The sequence below is a fragment of the Lupinus angustifolius genome, chromosome LG20 (assembly GCF_001865875.1).
Source record: "Lupinus angustifolius cultivar Tanjil chromosome LG20, LupAngTanjil_v1.0, whole genome shotgun sequence".
Classification (NCBI taxonomy): domain Eukaryota; kingdom Viridiplantae; phylum Streptophyta; class Magnoliopsida; order Fabales; family Fabaceae; genus Lupinus; species Lupinus angustifolius.
Genome location: NC_032028.1, coordinates 21,839,087 through 21,864,640, shown reverse-complemented (window position 1 = coordinate 21,864,640; position 25,554 = coordinate 21,839,087). Strand labels below are relative to the sequence as shown.

The 25,554-nt window shown below is 34.0% G+C and overlaps 3 protein-coding genes across 8 annotated transcripts; 1 reads left to right on the top strand and 2 right to left on the bottom strand.

The window, feature by feature from the left end:
* Nucleotides 1,177-4,600, top strand: LOC109335867 (probable mediator of RNA polymerase II transcription subunit 26b). Of its 3 annotated transcripts, none has more exons than XM_019572107.1 (9): nt 1,177-2,076; nt 2,334-2,402; nt 2,534-2,616; nt 2,969-3,021; nt 3,123-3,247; nt 3,353-3,380; nt 3,495-3,802; nt 3,875-3,965; nt 4,179-4,600. In XM_019572107.1, exons 1-9 carry the CDS (start codon nt 1,606-1,608, stop codon nt 4,301-4,303), a joined length of 1,353 nt encoding a protein of 450 aa, XP_019427652.1. In that variant the 5' UTR covers nt 1,177-1,605; the 3' UTR covers nt 4,304-4,600. The 3 variants fall into 3 exon arrangements, with proteins under 3 accessions (XP_019427652.1, XP_019427654.1, XP_019427653.1); XM_019572109.1 differs by having other exon boundaries at nt 1,483-2,076; nt 3,126-3,247; XM_019572108.1 differs by having other exon boundaries at nt 1,606-2,076; nt 3,884-3,965.
* LOC109335866 (splicing regulatory glutamine/lysine-rich protein 1) lies at nt 7,027-12,414 on the bottom strand. 3 transcript variants are annotated; one of them, XM_019572104.1, is made up of 7 exons: nt 12,285-12,414; nt 11,753-11,895; nt 9,014-9,775; nt 8,795-8,926; nt 8,344-8,432; nt 7,698-7,766; nt 7,027-7,572 (listed from the first exon to the last, which is right to left on the bottom strand). In XM_019572104.1, exons 2-7 carry the CDS (start codon nt 11,883-11,885, stop codon nt 7,051-7,053), a joined length of 1,707 nt encoding a protein of 568 aa, XP_019427649.1. In that variant the 5' UTR covers nt 11,886-11,895; nt 12,285-12,414; the 3' UTR covers nt 7,027-7,050. The 3 variants fall into 3 exon arrangements, with proteins under 3 accessions (XP_019427649.1, XP_019427650.1, XP_019427651.1); XM_019572105.1 differs by having other exon boundaries at nt 8,795-8,923; XM_019572106.1 differs by having other exon boundaries at nt 7,215-7,535.
* On the bottom strand, nt 16,815-20,421 carry LOC109336786 (amino acid transporter ANTL1). Of its 2 annotated transcripts, none has more exons than XM_019573606.1 (12): nt 20,199-20,421; nt 19,867-20,120; nt 19,435-19,649; nt 18,975-18,998; nt 18,711-18,891; nt 18,403-18,622; nt 18,183-18,318; nt 18,072-18,094; nt 17,818-17,960; nt 17,669-17,712; nt 17,306-17,368; nt 16,815-17,216 (listed from the first exon to the last, which is right to left on the bottom strand). In XM_019573606.1, the coding sequence occupies exons 1-12, from the start codon at nt 20,393-20,395 to the stop codon at nt 17,124-17,126; spliced, it is 1,593 nt and encodes a 530-aa protein (XP_019429151.1). In that variant the 5' UTR covers nt 20,396-20,421; the 3' UTR covers nt 16,815-17,123. The 2 variants fall into 2 exon arrangements, with proteins under 2 accessions (XP_019429151.1, XP_019429150.1); XM_019573605.1 differs by having other exon boundaries at nt 17,818-17,963; nt 18,075-18,094.

The following is a 25,554-nucleotide window of genomic DNA, read 5'->3' as shown; positions in this document are numbered from 1 at the left end:
AAACAAATTGGATAAAATGGCGGAGTATTTCATTCGACATTTGTGATAAAAAGGTACACTTAAGCTTGAGAGAAAGTTTTACCACACGACTACAAAACCTATAATATTATATGAGATCGAAGATTAGACAATAAAATGTCAACAAAAGAATAAACTCCATGTAACAAAGACGAGAATATCACATTTGATGCATTAGGGAGATAAGATTAGAAATGAATGCCTCCGCGAGAAAGTTGAATTAATTCCTATTGTAAAAAAGAAGGTAGAGTCACACCTTAGGTGGTTTGTACATGTGTAGAGTGGACCCGCATAAGGCGCTGTAAGTTGAATAGGTCAAATGGAAGTTAGTCCAATTCTTAAAGGAATAATAAGACCAAGAAAAATCGTAAGAGAAATGATAAAGAAAGACTTAGAGCTCAATATTTTATCACTCAACATCATTTATGATAAAATATTATGGCGTCATTTGATTCATATAGCCGATCTTGTTGTTATTGATCAACATTAAATAACTTACATGAAAATTGTTTAAATAGAAAACAAGTCATTATCTACATGGGTCGAGTTGGACCGAATAAAACTTGACCCTTACCCGATCCTAAATGTTGGTCAAATCATTTTTTTGAACCCGAACTCAGCCCTAAACCCAAAGCTAATATGACCCTAAATGCTGACCGAGTCAACCTTTAAACCGAACACGACCTAGACTCGATTAAATATAATGTATGCATGTTTTAGATAAAATAACATATGCATTTATTATTATGAATATGTAATTTGACATATAAAATAACATATGTATTTATATTGTTAATAATATACATAAAAAAATTAGAGTGTCGGTGATACTTTCGACTAAAAATATGTCATTACTTTGTACATAATTGAACAATTGAATATAAACACATACAAACCTGATGAGTATGTAACCATGAGCTGGATTGGGCTATCCACTGCACGTTCCTAAACATTCATTGGATCTAATTTTTGAATCTTAACTCTATTCTATTCACATCCGATCATGATCAAACTGACGAGGTAGGGTTCGATCCTCGTTACCTACAACCTAGATAGAGACAGAAACAAAACTAGATAGATAGGTCTGATTTCATAGAATTTGCCTCAATTTATGGTTCGCTTTGGGCACCAAAATTGCCTAAAATACCACTAACGTTTTTCTCCTTTTTCCCTGTTTTTCTTTTAAGAAAAACCAGAAGAATTTGGCTTTTATGCCTAGGAGATTTTAGCCACTTCACGCCACAATCTGAAACAACAACATCGTCATACAACGTTTGTTGTTGTAAAAATAATGTGTTTGTCTGTTTCTGATTTTCTGTTATTCCCAACGTTTATCCATTTCTGAATCTAAACCCATCACCTTTGCCAAAAAGCAACATCAATAAATTAAAACAATCACAAACTTCCAACCCCTTTAATCTATTCTCTTGTTGGACTTTGTGGTTTTGCAATGATCAATGAATAACCAAATCCCATGAAAAAAATTGGATTTTTAATCGTGGGCCATTTCTAGATTCTGTTTTTTCCTTCGATCTAGCATTGATCTCGGGTTGTTGTTGTTGTTGTTGTTCACTTTGGGTGATAAAGATGAATCTTGGGTCACTGGATCAGTGGAGAAATTACTTTAGAACTGCAAATTCTGATATATTTGATATCATTAATCATGCAATTATGGTGGCTGCTTCTGATTGCCCCAAAGAGTTCAGGTTGAGGAGGGATGAGATTGCACAAAAGTTGTTCTCTTGCAGATTCACTCACTGTATGGGTTGTGACAAAATTGAGCTTTCTGTGTCTGTTGATGATAACGAAAAAGGCGATGGTGGTTGCAAGAATTGTTTTGATAGAGATGATGGTGCTGAGTTTGAATATGAAGCAGGAGCAAGTAAGGAGAGCAAGGTCAACAGTAGTGGAAATGATCATGGAGAGATGAACATGAATCAAGTTAGTAATTATAGCTTTGAGGAAGCTGAGGCATTGACTAATGAGATTGAAGAAGAGTCCCAGTATCATGAGGAGGTGTTGAGGATCAAGGAAGTTATGCTTAACTTTGAAGAAGAGGTATAAATATAAATATGGATCCTTTTTAATGTTGAATTCTGCATCAATTCATTATTCTGTGTTGCAATTTATTTGGATGTTTTGATGAGATTTGTTGAAGAATATGTTTAATTCTGACTTAGGTGTGTAGTAGGTGGTAGTTATAATCAGAAAAATAAATATGGTTTATTGGAGTGTATTTGGGTTCTTCTATGAAGATTAAAATCTAGTACCTGATATGTTGCTGATTCATGGTGATTTCTATCATGTCACAACAGTCTGATAAAGTGTTATTTGAGTCATTGAGGAGGCTCCAGCTGATGGAACTCACTGTGGATCTTCTCAAGGTTTGAATTGAACCATTCCTCACTCGCATTCAACGAGTCTATCACTTTTTCTATGCTTTCTGCAAGTTGCTTTTTGCATTTCCAATGCCTATGTAACAAGTCCTCTAATTGTCTCAATTTAACTTTGACAGGTCACTGAGATTGGGAAGGCTGTTAATCCTCTCCGAAAGCATGGATCAAGGGATATTCGTCAACTTACACGGACACTTATTGAGTATGAGTTAATTTTCCACGCTTTTTATCCCAAAGGTCATTTTATAGGAGAAAGATTAGTTTGTGTTTCATGTTCTGCAGGGATCAATGAATAGGTTTGTAGCCGTTTTTTCCATGCCATTAGTATTTTGGTATTCTCTTGTCATATTGTTTAGGAATGAGAATGAAGATCAATATGCTTATTCAATTTTGTTGAGTGCTTTTAGATGCAACACTCATAACTAATTCCAGTTCTATTTAAATCATTGTTCTTGCTTAAAAGGTCTGCTATTATTGTTTTGATTCATATTAGTAATACTAGTTTTGCATACAGAAAACAACTATACATTTTAAACATAGCTTTTAAATTGTAGTGGCTGGAAAGAAATGGTGGATGAATGGGTCAAGGCTACCACACCTATTGCAGGTATAAATTTGTTTATTTTCATTCATGTGGTAGTCGTCAAGATATTCGTGCTCGCTTTTATCCGTTTTAAAAATGCTTCAGGATTAGAAATTGATTCCTTGTAGGTTCAGAAGGAACTCCAGATTCAATAAATCCATCTGTTATTGATGAAGAAGAAGGGCTTCCATCACCTCCAATGGATGAAGCTTTCTTTGCAGCTCAAACTGGTTCTATGGAACTCTCTCAGGTACATACCCGTCTTTTTTCTACCCCTTTCTCCTATTTATTTTCACAGGGTTTGATAGTTAGAAACTGATTTCTACTTCTCTTGGTTGGATGTCACATATCAAAGTTCTTTGATGGCATGGATGATGATTTAAGTGAGTTGCCTTAACAATTTCTTTTTCTTAGTCTCGTTATGTTTTCTCTTCGGTTTTATATTTGAATTCCCCACATTTTAGATTGATGGTTATGAATGGGGAATGCTCTTTCAGATCCTCAACAAAGTCGAGAATTCATCAAGAACCGTGATAATGGTAGGAGACCATCTTTGGACAGTCAAAATATGGCAAAGAGGAAGCATCAGGCTTCCAATAAGGCAAACATCATTGGGAAGGATAGTAAGAATCAGCAAACAAAGAAAAATGGAACTTTTGTGCGGCTAAATAAACCAGTAGATGCTGATTCTGGTCCTGGCAGACCACCAAAATCATCCGTGCAGAAAAAAAGCAATATCGAGCCTAAAATGCAGCCAAAAATAGTAAAAACGGCTGTCCAAAAAAGACATCAAATTCAGCAAGATGTAAGGCAATATTCACTGCCCATCAAATTTGTTGATTATAAATTTGTCTGACTTCCATTTCTTGTCTATCAGAAGTTCAAGTGTTCGGATGATGCCGCAGTCCAAGTGAAGCTAGAAGCCACCAAAAGGAAACTTCAGGAGCGGTATCAACAAGCTGAAAATGGTTTGCATTCCTGTTCCGAAATCTGTATATATTTTTTAATCAAATCTTGTATATTTAAAGTTCAAAAGTCTAGTAGATTCAATATTTCTACAGGATTTACTTACTGAAGTAAATGGCCTAAAATGATGGATTTAGCTGATCAACTTTTAATATGTAATGTATCTCAGTTCATCATACTGAATTGATGAAACTGCTTTTTCATTCTCAATGCAGCTAAGAGGCAGCGAACAGTGCAGGTTATGGAATTACATGACCTCCCCAAGAAAGCCGTTTGCCACCGAAATCCACATGTCAAACCAGGAAATCAGAAGAGGCAATGGGCTCATGGAAGAAGATAGAGCTGTTCATTCCGGGAGGACCCGCAGTTTCTGCTGCATTTTCAAGCTTCTCCCCTCCCTAAATATGAAAAATGACTCCCTCTGCTTGTCATTCTGTTCATTGAATCTTGATCCACTTGGCCATACAAAATGACAATTCAGTTCATGATCATTCATTCTTATACAGACCTGTTCTTAATCTGTGATTGAGAGGGAAGTAAACTCTGAAACACTGTTTATTTCCGAAGTTAAAGACATTGAGCATATACAAGAAAAAAGTAATCTTTTTGTAGGAAAACAATTTTTATATTTTTTGAAGGGGGTGGATTTGGAAGCAAATACTCACATTTTTTTTACAAACAAATGTTAGTATATTAATATTTGTATTGGTTGAGACTCGAACTATCAAAATCCTTATCACTTAATTCATTAAACCCTTGTCCTGAAACACCTAACCACCTTATGACTCACTTACGATATAAAATTAGGGTACAATAAAAGTTTTGCCCTTGGGGAAGTGCATGTCAAAAACAATTAAAAGTTTTAGTGGATAGAGAGACAATTCTAATAACATCCTCCAATTTAACTTGAGTAAACTCTAAGGGAATACAGAGAAGTTTTGTTAATCCAATATTAGATTTGAAGGAGGTCTTTTGCCACTTCTTGATTCTCCAGTTATTCTATACATAAGTTTCCACCCTTATGTTTGGTCATATAACAGTTTTGCCATTGGGGGAACTGCATATCAAAAAATTTCTTTATATTATGTAATTATGTAAGGAAACTGATTAAGATGACCTAAATGACAACTTTAATAAGCAATATCATTCAATTATACAACCATGAATTGTAAATTACTTAAATTTACCCATCTCCCCAATCTTACAGTTCCTTGTCAGGATAAGAATTAAGGCTCATATATATTGTACTGGCTTATCTGACAACAAACCAATAACCTTACAAGATCAAGAGTTCCTAATTTTATTCTATTTGTTACCAATTAGAATATGTCATTTTGGGTATTGACCGAATACACACTCTAGGACTAATTGTTCCTAACCTTTATGTGTTTGTTATGCAATTTAGTGTTGGGCAGACGAATCCACCTATAACATACAATCTTCCACTATAGGACAATTTTCTATACTATATTGCAAATAGATAGTATAGCTATTTTTCATGTTATAACCAACCTATCCTATAAAGTCCATACCATAAGTCAATAATCGATTACTCAGCCATGTGAATGATTTTTTTGAATTTGAAACTCAATCATTATGTACCCAAACGTACCAATATGATCCCAAACATTTCGTTCCCCTCGAATGGACCTTGGAACCCTTCTAAAGTCTATAAATATTATCCTAAACATATGAAATGCATCACACACTTGAACAACACTTCCATTTAAACATTTGTGTATGAAAAACAAAGACCAAAGAATGCTATTATGTTTCATTGATAAATTAAAGGATCCAAATTAAAACGAAATTGGTGTAGTTATCCTTAGCCAATCTTAGACTTCTTCATTCTTATCTCAAATAAGAATAACCATAGGGTTTGGTGAGTGAACTTGTAAAATAAGCAACGTGACGTGCTTTCTTATTGAGGAATTTGAGTGATCTACTTGAGAGAGTCTTAGAGTGAAATTTGTAAATGATACTAAAATTACAAGTCAAAGGACTTGACGTAGCCTTCAATTGGTGAAGGTGAACCAAATACACACCGATGTTCATTTTTGCAGCATTTGTTCTTTACATAATTCTTTCATTGCAATTCTGATTCTAGCATTTTTAAAAAGAGCAAAAAGTCTACAAAACATATTTACCCTTAGTTAGTTTTTCGTCTATACTTACAATTGGAATAAGATAAAAGGTTATGCAAAATAATTCCTTTGATCCTATAAAATAAATATAGATGATATCTTCCAAACTTTTTGTAGGAGAAAGTTCTTATATTATCATACCTCCAAATTTAATTGGAGAATGTGGATGGGGTTAAACAATCTTCGTCTCAACCTTCTCCTCTTCATGTCGTTTCTTCACCTCTTGTGCTTATGATACCTTCAATGAAGCTTATGAAATAAATCTTTCTAGTTTGGTGTCACTATATGCAAGCCATGCTTACCTCCAATCGCGCTATTCACTTCGTCTTAGGTACTAATATCCCTCATCGCTTCCTTAATGATGATGATAGACTAATTAATCGTGTCAATCTTGTGTATCTTCATTGGACAGAGTAGGAACAGATAATATTTTTTTGGATTCTGAACTCTCTGTCGAAGAATCTACAACCTTGAGTTGTAGGTTGTGTCCACTCATGGCAACTGTGGGAAGAGCTAGAAGCATAACTTCGATCTCAATTATGATCCATTTCTCTACTTTCTGAAGATCAAAACTTTGGATGACGCATTATTTTAGTGGCTCTCCAATGATGCCTAGTGAGCGTATCAACTACGTTCTAGACGGATTGAACTTGGAGTTTCAACATCACGTCAATGGAGAGTCCAAGTGACCTTCCTATATTGCAAAACCTTGAATCTTTTTTTCTTATTTTTGAGGCCAGAATAGAGAAGAACAAAAGCAAGGCTCTCATCATGTTCAATCCTACTATGGTTAACTAACCATTAAAACTTGGTTAATAAATGCATATATCAATACTCAAGTTGTTGGACATTTTATATAATAAATAAATAAATAAAAAAGTAACAAAAAAAGGTTAATCCCAATGGAATAGTGAATCAGCTGTTCACAAATTACTTGCATCCATCAAACCACTGATCCTACATTTGACACAATAATCCCAATGGAATAATTGAATCGGTAGTGTATTTTAGCAACATATATCAGTCCAGTCAATAAAATTTCCAATATAAAAGCCAAATTACCAAATGGAGTTAGATAAGAATTATATAAAACTACAAATTCAGATATAATAAATCCCATAGAAATTACACATCCTTGTCTAACAAAAAACTCCATCCAAGTGCCAAGTGATAACATCAGTGCATACATAAAATGACTAAAACAAACAACTGATAAGCTCCTCCTAAGCATGAGGGAGGTATACTCCAAAACATATGATTCAAGTTTTTCCAGGTGAATGCTTAAAGACCTAATCCAACTGTTCGGCCATCTCGTCGCCGAAGGCCTGCAGTGTACTGTTTCTCTAGATCCTCCTGGAGTTGTTCCCTCTGCTTCTCGACATTTAGGTTGTCCGAATTCTGCTCCACTTTGGCTTCGCCTTTCACACCCTACAATTTGCCATAGGCACCAGTACAACCTCAGACTCTAAAACTGTGTTAGTAAGGGAAGAAATTCTAATGATGTGAGCCAGTCATGCAGGAACAAGCAAATAAATAATATTTCAGTGTTATTATTGGGTCAAAATACAGAAACCGTAAACCAATACTTACCATGAGTTTGTTGAATTTCTCTTGCCGCTCACGATCAGTAAACAATGCCGTATCCCAACGATGGCCAGACTACAGCATTTTGTAAGTGCATTTTTATAAAAACAGCAATTGCATTTGTCAGTAGCATATTGTAGGAAATGCGCAACAAAACAAATGTATATGTACATGACATGGAACATAACAGAAAAAATAGTAAAATAACAAACCCACCAATTATAAGCCTAGGACACCTACTAATAATATATACAATATATCAAGCAAAAGTATCAGCCCTTAAGCAATAAGTACAAGCTTCTAGTTTTATACAATTTAAATACAATGACATATCTAGGTTGGTAATCTTTCAAAGTCAATTGAATAAGTAAATAGAATATTATGCTTACTTAAGAACATAATAAAACTAGAAAAATAGAATCTATTAGAGAATTTACCAACATTCTAGTATATGTATTGTTTAGTATTATTTAAATATTTTAAGTATATTTTAATTTACATAGAAAAACATTACACTATTGATTCTTTCATGTAGTTATAATAAATTAGGAAATAATTTCTTAACTATATTATACAAAACTTTCGAAAAATAAAGAAAACTACTAATTATTTTGTGCATAGGTACAAAAGACTAGTAAATAATTAGAGTTACCTCTTCTGTAGTTATACTCTTTTTGCCCCACAACAGCTTCTTCTTTTGGTCAGTGGTCAAGCCACCAACCCCAACTAAGTTTTTATTAACTGTCATGCATCAAAATTTCCAGATGAGTAAGGCATGTGGGAGATGTACAACTAGTACAATCAGGACTAGCAAATGCACTAAAAATCAGATACTTTCCAAAAGTTGGAATTGGAAACAAAAATAACGAAGGGAAACAATTTTCATGAGGAAAAATAAATTAATAATAGCACAAACAAGTGTTCAAAATAAAGAAATAGCCAGGCCATGGCATACGGCCATCCCCACCAGTCCACCTTGTGCAGATGGTTAAAATTTGAAATCACGAACCTCCAAATCTATCAGAATCTCGTCAATCAGAGAAGGCCAAAAAATGTGTCATATGGCAATAGTAAGCCAGATTTTCAGGAAAAGTAGTGTATACCTAATTCAGCAGCTTTCATGGCCGCAACTTTTGCAGCATCTAGATCATTGCCAACATCAAAACCACTGGTCTTTGAAGCTTTAGAATCTGCCTTGCTCTCATGAGAAAACTTTGAAGTCCTCCTTTCATCTGCTTTGGCACAAGATAGTAAAATAACACAATTATCACCTAAAAGGAAAAAAATCACAGCATCGGTAAAAAACAGTGTGTAAACATTACCATGATTTTCATCCTTGTCAACAACAAACAACTTTGTTTTTTTACCAGAAGATTCTCTATCTTCATTACTAAAACGGCCCCCTACTTTTATGGTGCTCTGGTCCTTGTCCTTACCAATCTCAGCGTCATTATATTTTCTCTTCTCTTCCCATGGAAGGTTTTGATCACCCAACTCCTTCTGTTCATTCTTATAAGATTCTTTTAGACGTGCTCGGTCACTTCTGTGATCTCCAAAACTTCTGCGGTGATCCCTTTTTTCATCTTGACGATCACGGTCCCTTGTACGCTTTTCTCTCTCCAGATCATCATATGGTGCATGCCTCCTGCTAGATCCAGATCTGTCGTAGGAAGAATCCTTATCTTTATTTTTTTGATGCTCCAAATATGTTTCTCCATCTTTCTCCTTGCTTTTGTAATCTGACCTATCATATTTGTCACGTGAATACTTCTCTGATGTTCGCTGATAGTCTTTTGACCTGATATCACTCTCTTCACGTGTATGATTACCCCTTGGTTCATGTCCAGAACGAGAAGATATCCTCTCATGGTATCTATCTTCATCTGCATACTTGTCATTCCTAGAGTGACCATAGGAGCTCCTTGATGACTGCCTAAAAGAATCACTGCTTCGACCATGGTAATTTTTGCCATATTGCAGGTCTGGTTCCCTGCCATCATACTTCTTTGAATGATGGTCAGAGACTCTAATGGAGTCATCCCTTAATGGATTTGGGCTTGAGCTGTGTTCATGTTTGGGACTACCTGCATATATGTAAGAGTACATACTTCTTAATTCAAGCCATATTACATACATATATAAATTAGCACTAATTTTGGTAACACTTATCAGTATCACAGCCAAATATATACAAAAGTCGCTTTCAAAGAAATGATATTGGATCAAAGTAGCCAGTGAAATTGCAACATGGATGGCTGTAATACCCCAGCCTTGACAAGCAACCCCTCTCGGCCCATGAATTTACTGAGCGCCACCTTTTAATCTTAAATACCCCTGCAGTACTTTATTCGAGTAGCAACCAAGCTGTACTTTAGCACTCCAAGCTGTAACAGGGAAACACTGCCACGATTCCTAGAGACCGGAGTACCAAACTATTAACTACTCTGTACTAGATTACCTAATCTGTTCTGTCTACATGGAAAATGTGCAGGAACATGTAGATGTGGTTACATTTATTTGAAGAAAGAAATGTGATTTCTAGGCTTGACTACATGAATAACAACTCTTAGATTTCTATCACTTTCTCATACACCACCTTCTTACCTTGTATTTCTATTTCTCTTGTCCTTTCCCATCATATCACCAATCATATCTCTCTTCCTATCTCTTTCATACCTATACCTTCTAAACTTCAAAGGGAGCCGAAAAAACATTTTCCAATGGAACATCTCTTACATTATTACCACTTTTTATCATACGCCACCTTCTACACCTTCTACATCTTCAAAATAGAATAATTTCTTTATTTCCATTTTTATATACACCAATTGTTGAAATGTTTTAAACCTTTCTTAACATTAAATACTATTTACCCCATTCCAAAACTTAATTACTATTTCTAAGAACCTTAGTTAATGGTGTTTCCTTAATTTTCGCTCAAAATTGATTACTATTATTTACATAGAATTATTAGAATGGTACCGGAAACCCAAATTCTTTTAGCAGATCCTCAGTTTCTTTCTTCTCTACCACCCTCATCATCGATGCCACACTGCCCTACCACCAAAGACTAATCATCACCAGAGCACCCATATTCCATACATACACATGCCCCAGTCATTGACATGTCTGAGCATTTTCTCAGACCTCTCCACCAAGAAGATTGTGGTCACACCCACCTCTGTCTAAATTCATCACCCCACAGTAGCTGTTTGGCTCCCTCTTTCAATTCATTACTTTAGCTTGATTTAAGTTTAGTTTGATTGTTACAAAAACTAAAATACAATAGTACAGCACCATTTTTGTGTGAAAGGTGGTTAAACCACTTAGAACTAAGAACAACCCACTAAATCTGTTCATATAAAAAGCCCATTAGAACCCTTGTTTGTACACTGAAACATTGTTCCTTCCTTCTGGGTTGCACAGGTCAGCTTAATCTGACTTCAAAACCCATAGAGCAGTGCCGTTATAACTGTCAACCCTAAAAATACAGAGCACCCGTTGCAGCCAGGATTTTGTACCTATTTTGTTGTGATTCACCCTGACAATTGTACGCACAATTGTGCGCAATTGACTACCTAGCCTTCATGATCCCAATTGTTGGAAATGAAACAGAATGTAATCATGGCATGATTCTATGATTCTGTGTGCAATTCTGGAGACAAAGAAACTCCGTGCAATATGTATTGACGGTGTGAGAATTCATCTTGTGATTCATGCAATTAAAACTACCATGTAATATGCAGTGTAGTGTCTTGAAAACAAAGCATTTCAAGATCAAAACTTCATGATAAGAAAACTAAAACATCATTACAAAATTTCCGTCCAACTATACTAGAAGGCAAAGCTACAGATTTCCAACTCAGGAAAAAAAGTCAGGGGCCTTCAAATTTAGAGCTATCTCTCATGCCACAGGCATCACATTAGATTATAAGGCCGTTTTTCCTATTTTTTATACTATTCATTTCAAACACCAACAGTGGTAGCAATTTATAATCATTCGTAGCAATAGCATAGTAATTTGTACAACAAATACGAGCAAGAGCTGTAAAGATCCTAACCATCAGGTGGTGGTGATTCTCCAGCAGGAGAACGGCGCCGATAATTCCTACCAGTTGCATCAGCAGAAGGCTTGCGAAACACATTTTTTGCATCAGAATCGTCGTGAGGTGGAGACGGTAAGTTTGAGTCCATGACACCAAACCTACAATAATAGTGACCAACACAGTCGTCAGACCAGAATGCAAATAATATCAGTTAATTAAATACTGAAATCGCCGATCTCACCTAGTGGGACTAAGACTCGGTTGTTATAATTAAATACTGAAATCGTCGATCTCGCCTAGTGGGACTAAGACTCTTAAATACTCGAATTCGAAAAACAAAAAACAAAATGAAACAGGGTCTTTGTAGTGGTGAGCTACTTTAATAATATAAAAATGAAACATAGATATGAAAAAAGAAGAGGTTGAAATAAAAATTAGAAATGTTTGAGAATAATATAAAAGAGTAGATGTATGAAATGATTAAAAAAGATGCGTGGGAGAATTATAATTGAAATTGAAAACGGCGAAAGAGAGAGAAGGGGAAAACCTGCGAGATTGATGAATGGTTATTTGGGATAGTGATATTTTGTTGGTTGTAAATTGTAATTGCAGGAAGAATGAAACCCTCGATTCTGATGTATGTCGTTTTGATTCGTTTGGATCATTGCCTGCCTCGCGTTTTCTCCTGGGCCTAAATGGGGAAACTGCCAACTTGTCCACATATTTCTTCTACTCCCTATACGACGTCGTATATACTTATTATGTATTGAAAACCAAAAACTATTAAATAATCAAGGCTTTTTATTCTTAATTCATTTTTTATTTGAGTGTAATATCTATGTTGTTGGATCCCACATGGCTCTCTCACTCACCTAGAGAGGGTGAATAGGTGATACAATACACAATTATCATCGCTCGATAAACAAAGAAGAAATACAAGTTAACACACTGTTTAATCAATTAAAGACCGACTTAATCAATTAACTCGATCTGCTGTTAATCGATTAATTAACCAACTTAATTGATTATGCTATTCAGTTATAATTAAAACAGTTTTCTTTTGATCTTCCAAGATTATCAAGATTCAACCAAACTTAGATGCACTTATTACAAACAGTTAAGAATAATAAATGCACAACACAAAATATGCAGGTATTAAAGAATTATATGCATGTAAAGTTAAGTAAATAAAGTAATGTGGAAATATAAAAAGATAAGAGAAAATAAGAATGAGACTAAGCTTTTATCATGTTTCGTTTATGGGTCCACTTGCAAACTACATTCAGGTCTCCCATTATGATATTGAGATATTTTTCTTCACTATGGAAATTCAATATTTATTATAAACATACTTTCAATACAATACGCAAGACGCTCTTTTCTTGGATCTTAAACCTCACTTTGGTTTAAATACAAAGCTCGCCTACTAGGATACCTTACTGTTCGTGACTCTAGCCCCAACCTAAGTATCGCTTACAACCAAGACCTATTGCTTCTCGCGAAGATACGTACCTAACCACATCTAGGGTTTTCCCAAACATATTCTCTTTCCATGGTGATACAACACACCAAGATAATGTGTCAATGCCTAAGTCTAACAATCAAGTTACATATGCATCTCAATGTGTAGATTTTACACTCTTCTCAGAATCTAAGAATCCTTCTAAAAGATCTCACAATTTACAGAATACAATACATGAGATGCAAGGTTTCTTTTTCACAAAGATATAATAATGAAGCTCAACGAGTATCTTGTAAAGATTCACCATTTTCTTTTCTCAAAAGAACACTTAGAAAATTTTTCTAACATATATGAAAGTTTGAGCTTAAGATCTTCTAAATAATGTGTAAAACTCTTTGTTTCGAAAATGTGTTCTAACCCTATGAACATTTGTTAGCAATGTGAAAACCTTGGGTTAATATACTATTATGTTTTTAACTAAAGTTAATCAATTATATTAAACCTTAATCGATTAGCGGGTTTCTTGAAAATAACAGAAAAAAGAATCAATAACCACCTTAATCGATTAACTTACCATTTAATCGATTGATGTGTTCATCCCAAGGATTAATCGATTAACACATCTCTTAATTGATTAATGATTTTCTAAAACATATTTCAAATGATGAATGAACATCCTAAATGATGTATGATTTAAAATACTTTTTAAATGCATTCAAAGCATATGATCATGTATGTATGTATGTGTATGTAAATCATGTATGTATGTATGTGCATGTAAATCATGTATGTATGCATGTAAGTCTCATTTTAGATATGATTGATTTTAGCTTGTGAGACTTTCATGGGGATTCATCCTAGCCTAGACTCTTACTAAGCCAACAGCTTAAGACCCAATAAAGATATGAAAAACACAAACCCCTAGATCTTCTTTTGCATGCTTTGCCTTGTATACTCTTGAGTCTTGACTTAATAGTTGATACTTTGTTGTTTGTTGATTTGCTCACCCTCTCCAATATGTCCTTGAACATTAATCATGTTGTCAATCCTTTGTCTTTATCAATCTTTTGCCTTCATCAAACTATGTGTGTCTTTTGTCTTCATCAAACTATATGTGTCTTTTGTCTTCATCAAAACATATATGTGATGCATGTTTGTATCTTCAATCTCTCATTCATGCATGCTTGCATCTTCAATCTCCCCTTTTTGATGATGACAAACACTTTTGATGCTTGTTAATAACTTGTTGGATCTAACAATTCTTTGTTGGATCTGTTTGATGACAATCAACTATGTTTTGCCTTGATCTTATAAGTTGATGTGTGTTTCTCCCTCTTGCTCCCACTCAATTTGAGCATTGGGTTATTTATTCTTTTTCGTTGCGGAAGCCTCAACTTATCTTATCTTGTAAGTCCTGCAAAACATAAACAACAACCTTTCTCCCCTTTTTGGCATGATAAAAAAAAAGTCATATATGAAAGTATATTGCCAAAATAAAGAACAAACGATACAATTTCTAACGGAGTTAATCGATTAAAATAGTACTTAATCGATTAAGTGTGATTCAATTTAGCCCAAAATTGCATTTTATTTAATGGTTAATCGATTATGACCTGCTATTAATCGATTAAACCTACTGATATGGCAGAAAAACAGTGCAGGCCACTTGCTATTGGCAGAATGTTATACACTTGGTTATTATTGGTTTCATGCACTTGTTTTTGTATATTACCACTTGGTTTATATCAATTATGTATATTTCAAGAAAACATTTGCTTTATCACTTGTTGATACCACATGTTAATGACATTTATTCATAATATTACTTTCCATACCACATGTTAATTGTCAGTTACACACAATTAGATCAATGCAAGTTGATTTGAAAATTTCTGACATTCATTCATTCATTGACCAAGTTATTTACAAAAGTAATGAGATCACTACATAATTCAATTTTAACAACACAAAACCAATATATTCATTCATAACATGTTATGATTACACTGTTCAAGTCAAAGCATAAAAGCAAACTAAACAAGTTTGGAAAAGTACAATGCAACACCAAAAGATTACACAAACCACAAAACTCCTAAAAACAACACCTAACTAGGACACACTAGACATCCTAATGCATTGCTCCCATTATGCATGTGCTGGGAACCTGATGCATTGCTCCCATTATTTAAAAACGTAATACACATGAGTGATAAAGTAACTATGTACAAATCTTGATAGTGATAATACATATGAAGATGCAAGCATGTATGAATGGGAGATTGAAGATGTAAGCATGTATGAATGAGAGATTAAAAATACAAGCATGCATCACATATATGTTTTGATGAAGACAAAAGACACACATAGTTTGATGAAGACAAAAGGTTGATAAAGACAAAGGATCAACAACATGGTTAATATTCAAGGACAAACTTGAGAGGATGAGAAAATCCTAGCTGTGGTTAGGCGTTGTATTTGCTTAAGCAAGAGTCTTAGTTGGAAGTTAGGAGTGGTTGGGGTCAAACCATTAGAAATGATATTGAGTATCCATTACAAGTGGGTGTGAATGTCAAACCATTGAAATCTCTAGGGCCAAGAAGAGAGTCTTGTAATTGGAAGAGTGTTTGTACACATTTGTTCCTATCGTGAAGAAAAATCTCTCAAAATCAGAAGGGGAGACCTGAATGTAGTTTGTATGTGGACCAGCAAACGAACCGGGATAAAAGATCATCATCTTCATTTTCTCTATCACGTATCTCTTTAAATTTCAGTTTATCTACGTTTTTCATACTTAGATTATGTTGCTTACATAATTTTTTGCATGCTCTGAATCTATAACCGTATAAGCATAACTTCATTGGGTAAACTCCATCTAAGGTTGGGTAGATCACTGTAATATTTCTATGTGAAAAAACTAAGATACAGGTTAATCGATTAAACCTGGTGTTAATTGATTAAGTGTAGATGATATTAATTGCTTAGGATTATTATTAATTGATTAAACTGTTAGATTTTTCAGATCTTCTCATTAACCAGAAAAGCGGGAAATGTGTTTTGCTACACATATTCATCCCCCTCTAGGTGTCTATAAATCCTTGTTATCCAACACAATCTTGTCAAGAATTTTAATCTTAATGATTACTCTGATAGTGATCGAGTTGGATGTGATGATATGAAAAACATCCCAAGTTATTGTTTTAGCTTTGGTCTTGGAATTTTTCATGGTGTTCAATAACGTAGGATGTCATTGCTCAACCAACAGCAAAAGCAGAATATGTAGTTGTTGTTGGAGCTGCAAATCAAACTATATGGATTAGAAAACTCGTGACAAATTTGCATATGGAACAAATATAAAACACACATGTATTTATGGACAAGCAAGCTACAATTTCAATTGCTAAGAATTTAGTGTTCTATCGCAAAACAAAACACTTTAAAGTTTTATATTCTAAGGTCGTCACAAAAGGAAAGAGAAGTGTAACATATCTACTATAAAACAGAACATCAAAGTGGTAACATCCTAACAAAGGCACTTCCTAAAACAAGATTTGAATTCTTGAGGTAAAAGATTGCTAAGAATAATAAAGAGAGATTTGACATCTTTTGAAACAAACAGAAACAAAGTAAGTCATAATTTTATATAGAATAGTTAAAATTGAAGAGGATGAAGAAAATGTGAAAAGTAACCAAAAAATACAAGAATAAAAGGCAAGTACAAGGTTGAGTCAGCAGTTGGTGCGTGATTGGCAACACAATTCCACTGGAAAATGTATAGACTGAAATGAGGTGTGACAGGAAAGAGAAATTAAAGGACACATTTAAACGGCAACAACTGCAATTGTGATACAGAAATTCTTGAACATTTTGTGAAGACTGCATCATAATTAAGTTCACAAGCATGAAGAGGTGAAAGAGTTGTAGGTCTTAGTAACTATTCACAATATTTGACACAGAGGAATATGTTCCAAGGACTCCACAAATGATTCCCAATATAGCAATTACGATGCTCAGTGTCACCTGAAAGTGTCACCAAAACAAAACTTGGATGATTATGCATTCATGTTATAGATGTGGCATTGTTTTAGTACTACCAAAAGAACTCATACCTGTGTATTTGTAGCTTTTTTACCCACAATTTTCAGAAAACATAAACTTGGCATTATCACCGACTGAAAAGGTTTGGTATTAGCATTGTGTTAGATGAGAAAAAAGAAGTGATATTAACAAACATTATGAATATTTCTGCAATAAAGTTTTGTCATATGTCCAGGGAAACAAATTAATCTCGATAGTAAAGATTATTGTGGAATTAAGATCTATATCCAAATAATACATAGAAAGACTAAAGTTGATGTAAATATAAATAATTGTAGACTATAAACTAAATACACAGAATCATATTATCGCAATATATATATATATACAAAGTTATACACACACATATAAAACAAAAGTGTATGCTTACTTACCACAAGTATACTGAAGAGAGAGCCAATCAGAGCCATCACAAGCCCTGGAATATAATGTCCATTGTTATATCATTGTCTTCAGTGTCCATGACTAATTCTGAGGTGTTATTAAAGTAATTTACTGCAGAGACAAAAAATGTAAGACTTACCGAAAAAGGGAATCAGAAATGCAGCACAAACTGTAGATGCAACAAGCACTGTTCTGATAAGAACGAAACACCAATAAGTAGTCGAAATTCTATGTGGAAGCAACTCCTCTAGACACCTTGCCAGTGGGTTTAACAACAAAGCAATTTTGTTTATCATTAAGGAAAAGGCAAAATAATATTATTCCTTAATTTGATCGAGGCTCAAGACATCTCCACTTATTTGAATTTCATAAACAACTTTATGGCTAAAAGGATATTTGGTGAATGGGTTGATTATCTGAAAGAGTAATGAACACAGCATTAGAAATTTTGAGTTGTTGACTATATTGAAACACTATTATAGAGCAAGAAAATTTGTAACTCACTGTTGTCCACACTGCAACTTTGGAAGCAAATGAACCTGCTGGCATATTCAATGTTATCTGAGACAAAGTGGCATCCCCAAACATCAGAAATCCCATGATTGCAACACCTCCATATAACAAAATGCACAAAACAAAACTGCATGCAAAGAAATGAGTTAAGCAGTCATAAAGAATGAATTAAATATAGTTTATCAGTAACAGATAAAGTTAGGTACTATACCATGTTATTACTGCCTTGGTAAATTGTCTTTTATCAGCCATAGACTGGTAAATATTTGGAAAAACTGAGTGTCCTGCATAGCAAAATCCATAAATACCAATAGCAAATGGGATTCCACTCATATTCACCACTTCACCAGTGTGATGGAATCCAACACCACCTATTGTTCCAACACTAATCACACATATAACAATCAAAAGTGTTGCAATAACCCCTCCAGCTGCAAATCACAATAAAGCTTCCAATCAGGACATGCTAAGTTGTCAAATACTGAAAGAAGGAATTTTATTTTTTATAGTTTGGAGAACCTGATAGGTATGAGATTATGCGGATATCCTTCAACAAAACAGTAGGGAGAACAATAAATGCAGTCACAATCCCAAACAAGTGCACAGAGTCTAACTTGAAACTACCCAAATTCAACGATGTTCCAGGAAAAACACTAGTGAGGTTATCTCCTTCCAAGATGATGAACTCCACACAATATGTCTGCACTCATGATAACAGATCTTATACATATGCTACACTGCAACAGAATATGTGTTTTCAACAGAAATGGTTGAAGCACTTACAAATAATTCGGTGTACAAAATGATCTGCAACAAATATTAAAAGAAATAGCATCAGTAAACATTGATTAGTAAAACTGCCAACCAATACATTGTTTTCCATTCCTATCTCATTATTCGTTTACAATCCTAAGATAACAAATTTAGATTAAACAACGAAAAGTAGAGATAAACCATCTTATGGAACATTTTGACAAGGTGTTAAGTTATAAATTAGAAAGCACCAAAGGATGAATAAAAAAACTGAAACCGTTAAGACCAAGATAAAGAATGGAACTAGAATGATCATCTAGCAAGAGTTAAATGGAATTTGAGGTCCACACATAGTCCAATCCAAGATCTAGAGCCAAGGCAACCAGCATAAAATCCCAATTAACACTTCTTTATTAAAATTTCTAGTAATCAGCTACATGTGCTTAAATCTTAATTCTGACAATTTAAATGAAGAAACAAATAAACTCACTGATGCAAAAATACGGCCGAATTTTCCAAATGCTGCTTCTCCAATATCTGGGTAGCTAACGATTCCTTCTCTGCTTTCAAAGCAGTCTCTCATAAGGGTGGCTGTATAACAACAAATAACTGCAAAAAGTAGCATCACACCCATACTTGCCCAACCAGCTTGGTTCACTGTATAAGGAGTGGACAGAAGGCCAACTCCACACATCACATTAATCCCTACAAAGGTAATAATACTTTCCGAATCAATCTTTTATTCCCTTTAATTATTAGTAAGATTACAGAGAATGTTAGTACTCATTGCTTAATCAGGGCCAACACTTTAAACCGTCCAACTTTATTCGGCGAAGTTCTTGCCAGCAATGGAATGGACAATGCTCATATATGAAATAAAATGTTCAACCATATGGCAGTATATCAAGATAATGAAAGATACCATTGAAAACTGTTTGAGTGAAGCTGCATCCATAACCAATGGGCAATTCTTCAGAAACAAGCCTTCGCATTGAAGCTTTCTCCCACCATGTTGATTGATTAATGCCTTCTTGACCAGACAGTAAAGGATTCTTTCCATCTATCTCTATGTAACTCTTTGAACGATTGCGAAAACTTGAATAAACAAAACTCGGTCCTCGCAAAATTGATCCCAAATTTGAAGCTGTGGCAATTGTGTAAGAATCTGTAGTCTCTCTGTTACAAGAAAGGGAGTGGAGATAAAATTAAAAAGATCAAAACCCTGATAAAGAAAAAAGGTGAAGAAGATTTTACTTGTAACTTTGAGGCCATTGCTGAGAAGTAAAAGACTCTGGCTTTGTTTCATAATTTCCTTGACCATCATCACTGTCAACTTCACTGCTATTCTCACTCTCAAACTTCACATCCTCAATATCCTGATCCTCATCTTCGTTGTTCTCATCAAACATAAACTCAAGGTCTCTCTCTTTGTTAATGTTGCTGTTAGCCATTGTTCACAGAAGAATATGTAGATACTGTGAAAATGGAAAAGGGAAAGATAAAAGAATTGTATTGAGTGGGTGTGAATATATATAATGTCAAAAATGTGAATGGAGTTTTATTGAATGTATTAAAGAAAGTTGGAGGAGGTAAAGGTGGCAAAAAATATGAGATATCTGCATTAGGAAAGTGGAGATCACATGTTTTATGTTTAGTATGCCTCAAGATACTCTTAACTACCAAATAGGAAATTATATAAAAAATAAAAGAAAAAAAAGTAGCAAGTCATATTTTTAACATCAATGCAAAAGCAAAAATTTGATATAAAGATATAGCATGTAAATGATTGTTTATTATTATTATTATTATTATTATTATTATTATTATTATTATTATTATTATTATTATTATTATTATTATTATTATTATTATTATTATTATTATTATCAATATCACTAACTCAATACACTTAATTTGGTAAACAAAATATAAGATAATTATATAGCTATATTCTAGTGTAGTCAACATTATAAAACTTGATTTATATCTCATCAGTTCAACCGTGAACCGAACATATAATTGGTCTGAACATCTCATCTAACTAGTTTTGTATCAAAATTATTCCGACTCAGTTCTACTCGGTTGTTGGTTTAACCCGGATGCTTAGATTGATTGGGTTGGCCGAGTCAATCAATTTTTTTTTAAAAACAATCAAACTAATGTCATTTTGAGATGAAAAAAATCAAATGTTTGTAGCTTATTATTGTTAATTATGTTTGTTATTCGTTATGTTACATTACAACTTTCGGTATTTAATTAAATTTTACATTTATTGTGTATTTTTGTTGCAATTAAAGCATAACACATATTGTTTGAGGATGTTTTCAACTTATTCATGATATTTGATAATAGTATAATCTTCTTTATTGGTTGCTTAACTAGGTATGTCAATATTTTTAATTTTGGAGTATATAGTAATTAAATAATGTTAGCTAATATTGTGAATTTTATATAATTAGCTAATATTGGAGTCAACTAGTCCAACCATTGATTTACTGGCCCAACCAATAACTCATTGACTCAGTATTCTGACCGAGTCATTAACGTATATGTTGTTTGAGGATAAAGTAATTATTCATGATAACACATGTTGTTTGAGGATGTTTACATCTTATTCATGATATTTGATAGTAGTAGAATCTTCTTTATTGGTTGCTTAACTAGGTATAATAATAATGTTTTTAATTTTAGAGTATATAGTAATTAAATAATGTTAGCTAATACTATAAAATTTATATAATTAATAATATAAATTGAGGTAACTAGTCCAACAATTGAATTACTTGTCTAACCAATAACTCGTTATTGGTTAAATGGATAGACTTTTTTAAAGTTTTATCATTTTAAAAATTTAGAATCAAATAATTATTTTTTGCATTAAATTATGCATTATTATTGCATAGTCTATTTATACATTAATAAGAATAAAATAAATAATACAAGTTTTAAATAGAATTTTAGGTGAAAACTAGAATTTTAGGTTGTGGAAATACCTGAATCGGGTACCCGCAAAATAGTTTATGGGTGAGAACATGTTTTATGATATTCGCCCGTGGGTATCCATAAATTTATATATTTAGATTTTAATTAAAAATTTTATATATCATATTTTTTTTTATTTCATAATAAATTGCACATATTTGACTATGATCACAAATTTATCAAATATATATCACATTATTCATATAATAATTATTTTTACATATTAATTATTACCAATTATATAAATATATAATTAAAATTAAAAATTTGCTGGATACCCGTAAATAACTGCTACCCGCACGTGTACCCACGAATATTGTGAGTTTAAGAACGGGAAAGCACTACCTACTCTTGTCCGCTGTCATCCCTGTGCAAGACCGACGACAATTTTACTTGCATGGTGCACCTTGACAAAAAAATTACGGTCTTGGTGCACCTTTTAGAAATATTACAAGATTGGTGTAATTTTTATATAATCGGCATCTCAGTTGCTGATTCTCTTTTTTTTTCTTCCCCCCAAAATCGTCAACTAGGGGGGAGTTGAAAAAGAAAATTGTTAAGTTGAACAAATATAAACCATACAAGCCCCAATTGGGAAAAGACTATTACACGAATTCCGCCAATCAAGTAACCCCCAAAAGCCCGACCCCATCAATGAGGAACTCAACTTGCACGAGGAAATCATTGGTGCAAATTCTGATTTTCTATAAGAGTGACCCATAACGGTCATCCCACCCAACAAGAATCAGACATATCCACGATGAGCCAACCATGGTGATTATCCCTCTACTTAGTGATGTTGAACACTTTGAAGAATAACAACAATGATAAAACCAGCGGAACTGAATGTTAGATACCGTTACTCGAGAAAGGCAACTCAATGGTGCTCCTATCCGCCTTTTCGAGAAATAATCAACCTTCATTCACAAATCCGCTAACGGACATCCAAGACAAGTTGTCATCCGAATGAATCAGACTAATATGCTCCTTGATATTTTTGAATGTATGAAGGGCGACATTCCCCACGAAAGCTTGGAGGGAATCCTTCTATATCATCAAAGCCTCCATTTGTGCCTGAACCTCCTCAACCTTTTGCTTCGATGACTCATCGATCCACTTCAAGAACATTACTATTTAACCGTGAGTTGTTTTCTTCCAGCACTTCAGCCCGAGCAACCACTAGTTCTAACTCCTACTGAACCCGGAGAAGCTCGGTAGCGACATTAGCCGCCTCCTGATGATCCGCCTCATACTGACCAGTAATTGCAGATATTTGCTCCTGATAGCAAGAGCCTAACTCTCTAGTTGTTGACAAGTCTCTTCCAAGGCCCCTTCTCCAGAGACCTCAAGACGACATCTAGCTCCAAGTACTTCATCTAAAATTAAAAAATTTGGTGGAAACTATTATGCTCTTGTGATAATCGATAATTTTTTAACATTCACTTGAACACTATTTTCAATATATAAAAATGATGTACTCCATGCTTATAGAAAATATGAAAATAGTATTGTTAGTACATTAGCATGCATGTCAGTTTTGAATTGTAAATAGATAATGTATTTAGTATTGTTACATTAGTATATAATTGATATAATGATTATATATATATATATATATTTATTTATTTATTTATTTATTTATTTATTGTTGATTGTCTTTGATTTAAATATATAAAGGTGAAGTTAATTTTTTATATTTATTCTTAAAAAAGTGAATCCCCTGGATTTTATAAAATGAAAAACAAAAATTTGGATGATGAGAAGAGAGTCGTTGATTTTGAATGAAGTTACGTTTCTTACTAGCCTTCTAAAAGCTCCAAACAGCGCATCATATCATAATACAAATTTCCACGATCCACATATTTCTCATCATGTGTTGTGTTGTGTTTGCTGCATATGCTGTGTTCCTCTGTCTCTTTCCATATGAATCATTCGCTTCCAGACAAAAGCAGAAAAACATTAAACTAATGCTAATACGTTATCCTACATCGTTTGCCACGTTCAACACTGTCACACTCACACTCCATATTTTACGTAAAACACAAGTTTCCCCCCACAACACCTCAATTCATTCCATACATTTTTTATGGACAAAAGTACCATTTCGTTCTTGAGATGAGTAAGCAAAGATGCTACATTAATTGATGAGTTAATATCTTTAGTCTTTACACACCTTATCATATAAATCATCACAAATTAAATTTTTAACCATCTGAGGAAGAGAACACTCAAGCTAGACTTACGGTATCAATTTTTGTCATTTAGGTGGATCATTAACAAGTCCCTAGAATCTCTCGTGAACATTAATAGGTTCATAGAATATCTCATAAGCATTAATAAAACTAAATATGCTCCTAGATATTCTATTTACATAACGACTTAAATTTGAATGGAATAATAAATTTTGTTAGCTTGTTTTATGGTATTACCTATCTCAAGTGGGAGCATGAAGATTTTGAATGCCCAACTTGCCCAGAAAGAAATAGAACTGAGGTTTGCCTAAAACTTTGGTGAAGATATATGCTAGCTATACAATGTTGGAGACATAGGTAGGAATGATATTCTGACTTAGAACCTCATTACAAACAAAATGACAATCAACTTCAATGTGCCTGGTGCATTCATGAAACACTAGATTTTTGGTGATATGCAATGCCACCTGACTATCACAATTAAGGATCATAGGTTGGGGATGAGCAATGCCAAGATCAGAAAGAATTTCTTTTAACCATTTGATTTTGCAAGTAGTTGTGGTGATGAAACGATACTCAGCTTCAGCCGAAGAGTGAGAGACTGTGTTTTGTTTCTTTGTTTTCCAAGAAATAGGAGATTGACCCAGTTGGACAAGCCAACCAGTCACATATCGACAGGTCAGAGAGCATCCAGCCCAGTCAGACTTGCATCGCCCATGAAGATGGAGATTACAGTGGTTCGAAATCAAGATGCCTTGTCTTGGATTACCTTTGAGAAATCGAACCACGCGAAGAGCAGCATCTCAATGCATTGTACGAGGCTCTTGCATTTACTCATATAAGGTGTGCACATTAAATGACAACTCTGGGCATGTGAAACAAAGATAGATGAAGCACCCAACCAAACGACAATAGCGCTCCGGGTTGTCAAAAAAAGATCCATCAACCAATGACAAATGGTGATTTTGCTCTAATGGAGTACCTGCAGGTTTGATGCCAAGAAGACTAACTTCAGAAATAATATCTAGCGCATACTTACGCTTACAAAGAAAAATGCATGTAGGACTATGAGCAACCTCAATATCCAGAAAATATTTTAATGTTCCAAGATCTTTCATGTGGAAGCATTTGTTGAGATAGGTTTTAAATCTTGTGATGACTGAAGAATTATTGTTGACAATAATTAGACCGTCAACATAAACTAGAATGGTAAGCTAAACTCTTTCTTGATAAAAAGTGAAGAGAGAATAATCCAGACATGATTGTTGAAAGCCATAGGAAACAAGAGCATGATACAACTTGGTAAACCAACAACGCGAAGTCTGCTTCAATCCATATAATGATTTTTGCAGTTTGCACACCATGTTTGAGGAGGTAACTGAAAACCTGTTAGGTATCAGTGGTTACAATACACCTAGAAGGGGGGGGGGGGTTGA

What these genes read in the sequence shown, in the direction of transcription:
- LOC109335867 (XM_019572107.1), top strand. Translation starts at nt 1,606, where the DNA reads ATGAATCTTGGGTCACTGGATCAGTGGAGAAATTACTTTAGAACTGCA. An exon ending in TGCTTAACTTTGAAGAAGAG is followed by an intron (nt 2,077 to 2,333) that starts GTATAAATATAA and finishes ATGTCACAACAG; the next exon opens with TCTGATAAAGTGTTATTTGA. An exon ending in GACATCAAATTCAGCAAGAT is followed by an intron (nt 3,803 to 3,874) that starts GTAAGGCAATAT and finishes CTTGTCTATCAG; the next exon opens with AAGTTCAAGTGTTCGGATGA.
- LOC109335866 (XM_019572104.1), bottom strand. Translation starts at nt 11,885, where the DNA reads ATGGACTCAAACTTACCGTCTCCACCTCACGACGATTCTGATGCAAAA. An exon ending in AGAATCACCACCACCTGATG is followed by an intron (nt 9,776 to 11,752) that starts GTTAGGATCTTT and finishes ACATATATGCAG; the next exon opens with GTAGTCCCAAACATGAACAC. An exon ending in CATGAAAGCTGCTGAATTAG is followed by an intron (nt 8,433 to 8,794) that starts GTATACACTACT and finishes GATGCATGACAG; the next exon opens with TTAATAAAAACTTAGTTGGG.
- LOC109336786 (XM_019573606.1), bottom strand. Translation starts at nt 20,395, where the DNA reads ATGGCTAACAGCAACATTAACAAAGAGAGAGACCTTGAGTTTATGTTT. An exon ending in AAGTTGCAGTGTGGACAACA is followed by an intron (nt 18,095 to 18,182) that starts GTGAGTTACAAA and finishes TTACTCTTTCAG; the next exon opens with ATAATCAACCCATTCACCAA. An exon ending in ATTTCTGATTCCCTTTTTCG is followed by an intron (nt 17,713 to 17,817) that starts GTAAGTCTTACA and finishes ATTATATTCCAG; the next exon opens with GGCTTGTGATGGCTCTGATT.